Source organism: Simochromis diagramma, unplaced genomic scaffold, assembly GCF_900408965.1.
Source record: "Simochromis diagramma unplaced genomic scaffold, fSimDia1.1 OVJJ01000507.1, whole genome shotgun sequence".
NCBI lineage: Eukaryota > Metazoa > Chordata > Actinopteri > Cichliformes > Cichlidae > Simochromis > Simochromis diagramma.
The window spans coordinates 475,807-481,463 of NW_024387321.1; the positions used below are offsets into that span (position 1 = coordinate 475,807).

General features: G+C 39.4%; 1 protein-coding gene across 2 annotated transcripts; it reads right to left on the reverse strand.

The window, feature by feature from the left end:
• Positions 1 to 631: 631 nt before the first annotated feature.
• LOC120717671 lies at positions 632 to 4,433 on the reverse strand. 2 transcript variants are annotated; one of them, XR_005692247.1, is made up of 4 exons: positions 4,204 to 4,427; positions 2,611 to 2,672; positions 2,274 to 2,397; positions 632 to 2,067 (listed from the first exon to the last, which is right to left on the reverse strand). XR_005692247.1 is itself a non-coding variant. In XM_040005871.1 (3 exons), exons 2-3 carry the CDS (start codon positions 2,330 to 2,332, stop codon positions 1,275 to 1,277), a joined length of 852 nt encoding a protein of 283 aa, XP_039861805.1. In that variant the 5' UTR covers positions 2,333 to 2,397; positions 4,204 to 4,433; the 3' UTR covers positions 632 to 1,274. The 2 variants fall into 2 exon arrangements, 1 of the variants encoding a protein (XP_039861805.1); XM_040005871.1 differs by lacking the exon at positions 2,611 to 2,672 and having other exon boundaries at positions 4,204 to 4,433.
• Between the last annotated feature and the right edge of the window lie 1,224 nt (positions 4,434 to 5,657).

The window sequence follows — 5,657 nt, forward strand, 5'->3', positions numbered from 1 at the left end:
TCAGCTTATACTAGGTTTACTCACACGCTCAAACACAAAACACATTCAGTGCAGTTCAAATCCTTATTTTCCTGCTCTGTGCCATTAATCACCAAATTAACGAGTTTCTGCTACTTCATCTCTCAGCTTATTTACTGACTGAAGCGTGAGAAATGAGAAGTACCTTCATATTTGGTCTGATCTCAGCGTGCGGAGGACAACTTTGTTTAAGACATAATAAAGTATCTTGCGCAGAGCAGAAAAAATCACCACAATGCTGTTCCACCTCAAAAGTGTACTGCTTAAAGGCAGTCACCAGCAACTTTTAAGGTGGACTGTTTTCTTGCATGTGCACTTCATACCTTCAGTGGGATAGCTCTGTGCTCACTGCTTCTCTTCGATGACTGGACCATTAAAGGTGGAGCTTAATCAGCCTCGCAACGCCACCTTGAGATAATCTGATTTCCTCGCTCTGAGTTAAAAATGTGTCAGAGTGTTATCTGCTGCTCTCAGCAGCTCTACATGAACTCTTTGACTCGTCCTTGTCTGCAGTTTCCAGCTGGACCAGAGCTGCCACAGGTGGAGAGACCAGGCTCAGGTCTGCTCTGGTTTCAGTTGAACCAACCAACATTCAGGTCATGGAGACAAAGACCACAATCACTCTGCTTTATTCCAGGTGTTAGATCATTATAGTGTTACAATATACGTCATTACAGAATCACTTTAAATTGAAAATGATCCTAAAACACAATCACAGCATGTACAATCATTATTCCTTATCTCCCAGCTGAAGTGTCTCACTGATTAGTATGTCTGCAAAACAACCTCCACATTTCTGATTATTGCTGTTAAAAATTCAATTCAATCTTATATGTACATTGCCAAATCACAACAACAGTCACTTCAAGGCACTTTATATTCTAAGTTAGACCATACAATAATACATAAAGAGAAAAACCCAACAATCGTATGACCCCAAGTTCTTCTCCCTACTGAAGTATCTCACTGATTATTATGTCTTCAAAACAACCTCATTCCTCAAGCTAATCATTTTATTTTGTCAGTTTTAGTTTTTTTATATAGCACCAAGTCACAACAACAGCTGCCTTAAGGTGCTTTATAATTACCTATAAAGACCCTGTTAGATTTGAGCCCAGTAGTATGACAGTGTTAATCATACAGCTTCGCGGTTATATACTGGTTCATCAGAGTAAACTCATTAAACCATTCTCCTATCTAACCTTCATCTCATTTTCACTGTTCTTTTTTGTTTCTTTATTTCTCAGGTTTGAAACTTACTTTTCCTCCTGTGTTGCCAGGTTTCTCCATATGTTGAAAAGTACTGGAATATGATTGAACTTATCATGATTATCTTTGTCCACTATTGGATCAGAGATACAGACTGGATTGTTTTCATCCTCTTTGATGATGACCATATCTAGAATGTTTTTGTTATGTGTTGCCGTTTTTACACACTGCTTGAGGTTGTTTCTGTGTAAGAACTCTTCAAACTTCTTACATTCTTTTACATTGGGTGTGCTAGTTGGTATATTGAAATTTCCGGTCACAATAACAGCTTTATTTTCAATGAAAAGTTTATTCAAGAGGTTCTCTAACTTTTCCAGGAATGGCTCGATTTCATTACTGTGTGTACGAAACATATTGATGAATACAATAGGGTTATCCCATGTGTCATGTTTCAGATTTGCAGCCACATATTCAAAGTCTGGGGCTGGATCTGGAGGACCCATTGTCCATGGAATTTCTGTTAAATCCGTAGTGTTAAATGCGATTGCGTTCCCTCCCCCCCGTTGTCCCCTCACCTGATTACAAAATAAGAAGTCTTTAGGCAAAATATATGTAAAAGCAGTATCAGTTGTTCCCTCTTGTACCCACGTGTTTGTTATGAGGCAGATTTTCAGTTCTTTTGCCTTGATATAGTCACGGAGGTTTCTCTTTGTAGCGTCATTTAAAATTGAATGACCAAAGACCAACCCCACCTTCACTGCACCATCATTACCACCCTCTCCCTGTTGTTTGTTTTCCTCTTTTCCTTGCGGACCTTTGGCCTCATCCTTTAAATTCATCCTGTGAATGAAAGCAGGGAGGTTTCAGTCAGAATTATGTCAGCTCTAAGTCATCACCAAAAAACAAGGTTGACGGTGAATAAATTATAATAAAAATTTATAAATAAAAAGTCAGATTGAATGATATATAATCAATCAATAAATAAAAACCCTGAATCTGACAAGCATCTGACAGATATAAAGGAATTACTCTGGATGCTGTCATACTTTTCAATCTTCATGGCAATGTTATCCACGGTGTCCATGGTGGAGATCTCTGCATCCATTTAGAAGTCTGTCAGTGTGAGATCAGCAAAAGCCTGAAAGGACCCTCTTCCTGAGACTATGTCAGCTCCCAAAACAGACAAAAAACAAACTAAAAACCAGTAAAAAAAAATGACTTAAACATAAAAAAAATTACAAAGATAGAACAATACAGTATCCTCAACAGCATCAGAGATTAAAAAGTGAAATGTGGATTATTAAATATTAGGTCTCTCTCCTCCAAGTCTCTGTTAGTATGTGAGTTAATAATTGATCAACAAATTGCTTTAGTCTGCCTTACCGAAACCTGGTTACAGCAGGATGATTACGTTAGTTTAAATGGATCAACACCCCCACCTGCTCCTGTGAAAAATAGAGCCTTAAATCAGATGTACTTGACCCCTGGTATTATTCTCAAAAATGTGGCCTAAAGCCAGTCATTTAGCCTGGAAAAAATGTTTGCTCCTTTATAAAAATAAAAAAAGCCCTCCATAAAGCCAGAACATCTTACTATTCGTCACTGATTGAAGAAAATAAGAACAACCCCAGGTTTCTCTTCAGCACTGTAGCCAGGCTGACAAAAAGTCAGAGCTCTGTTGATCCAACCATCTCTTTAACGTTAACTAGTAATGACTTCATGAAGTTCTTTACAAATAAAATCTTAACCATTAGAGAAAAAAATACTCACAATCATCTCACAGAAGTAACATTATCTGAAGCTACTTTTAGTACCATTGATATTCATTCAGTCTTTTTTTCTCCAATTGATCTTTCTGAGTTAACTTCAATAATTACTTCCTCCAAACCATCAACGTGTCTTTTAGACCCCATTCCTACAAAACAGAAGAAACTGAAGTCCTGCCATTAATTAATTCTTCGATCTTAATTATAATCAACCTATCTCTAATGATCGGCTATGTACCACAGGCCTTCAAGCTGGCTGTAGTTAAACCTTTACTCAAAAAGCATCTCTAGACCCAGCAGTCTTAGCTAATCATAGGCCAATCTCCAACCTTCCTTTCATATCAAACGTCCTTGAAAGAGTAGTTGTCAAACAGCTAACAGATCATCTGCAGAGGAATGGTTTATTTGAAGAGTTTCAGTCAGGTTTCAGAGCTCATCACAGCACAGAAACTGCTTTAGTGAAGGTTACAAATGATCTTCTTATGGCCTCTGACAGTGGACTCATCTCTGTGCTTTTCCTGCTAGACCTCAGTGCAGCGTTCGATAATGTCTACCATAATATTCTATTTGAGCAGTTAGAGCATGCTGTAATTATTACAAGTAGTGGTACAGGTACTGTCTTAAAAACTCCCTGAAAAGCCTTCTGTTGATCCAAAATGCTCCAACAAGAGTACAATGTTCCTCCTCATACCTTAACCATCAGACCCTGTGGCTTCACTTCCTCTCTCTGACGTTGTTGTCTGATAGAGTCATTGTCTGGATTGCTCACTCTGACTCCATCCAGACTCTATGTTGTAGAGTTTATGGTGTATACACAGAGCTGAGTGTAATGCACTCCAGTACCAGAAACATGAGAACCTGAACATGCTTCCTTCACTTATTCTTTAATATATATTTAATAAAGCTGCACATGAGTGAGTCTGACTGATGCCTGAAGAGCACCATGTTTCCACCTGCACCAACCAAAACCACCAAAACCTTTGATGCATACTTTTACCGCTCATCATGTGACTCATTCTGTGAAAATGTTCTTTTCTCATGGGAGGAAAATGAAGTCAAACATTAAGCTCATTAACCTTTAAGGTTTCTCAGCTTAAAAAGAGAATAAACCCAATGTTAAAAATTGATCCAGCATTCATGAGCAGGATCTGTTTCAGAGAAGGATGAGAGTATCAGAGAAGAAATTATGAAAATCTGTCATCTTACTTACTTTGGAGAGTTGCCTGAGGCTTGAGGTCGTGTTGAGAAAAGGCTCGTCTAACACCAGCCTTTCAGCAGGTCACAGGTTTATATTCAGGTGGGGGAGGAGGAGCAAAAAAGATGATCCCTGTTTCTTTTTTCTTATTTGCTGCTTCAAAATCAGGTGTTGCAAAGATTTATCTGTTAAGCTTCTGAAAGTCTCCTGACTGTTTGACGGCTTCAGCTCTTTCACTCCAAGTGCAGTCAGACTCGCTGATCCTGATTTTGGCTCTGTGCACAGTGTTGTTAATGATGATTCATGAAGGATGAGTGATGGATGGTGTGGTGAGACCAGAAAGTTTGGATGTGACAGTTGCACAGCAACATTACATTCATATTTGGTAGCCACTGCGCATTAAAGACTGAGCCACTCTCAGTCCACTCTCATAAACACTGGGTGGTGTCCACGCACATTATTCTATATTTTCCACTGGACTGAGCCACTCTCAGTCCACTCAAATTCTCCAACATTATTCCATGTCACTGAACATAGCGTTCCCTGTGTTCAGTGACATGAAATAATGTAACATGAGTCAAAAATGAGGTCTGACTCATGTTGTAAAGGGCCTGTTACACAGGAAAGGTCACTAATGCTGTACCTAAAGTCTTAGGCTAAAGATATAGACAAGGAATACATTATGAAGCCTGCTGGTTGATAAATCAGCTTGAGCTCTGAGGTGTTTGGAGGTAGAGGACATGTTAGGTCTAAACTCAGACCCCGCTGTATCCATGAAAGAAAAACAAGGCAACAGCGATCGATCGTTTCACTTGCAAGGGAGGCCTTGTCGGTATCTCAGCTCATCACAAATGACCCCGACGACAACCTCCTCTTGCTGCCTTTTATTGACAACGTTCACACAATAAACAGTAGTTTACGACACGTACCTTCCCCACGTAACCCCCCTTGGTTACAAAGACAAGGCACTGGGTGTGTGTGTGTGTTACCTCCTGCTGACCAAAGGGTCATAAAAGCAGGAGCAACATCACAAGAAGCAGATCTTCCAGATAGGATGTATCTGCAATAAAACATTACAGCCCCCCACCCAGAACCTCGATAATCTGGGGGGAAGGACAGTGAAATTCCTTTCATCAGAGTTGGCAAGCATAAAAATGACAACATTTAACAATTCACTCTAACAGGACAGAGAGCCAAACAGCCAAACACAGCTCAGGTTTTTAACTCTCTAAGTCTGTTACTGAAATCTGAAATCGATAGATCTGCACAAATAGGCTTTAACTTGCCTATGTAAATAGGTTAAACAACAATACAGAGCACAGCAGGAGTCTCTGGCCCTTGACCAAGAATAATAAGCATTGAATTATTTATAGAAACAAGTGCTCCACAGGCCATGGTCACGGAATACATTCATTACATACAACCCATAGCTTGTACAGATATTATATCAACATGAAAACATGACACTG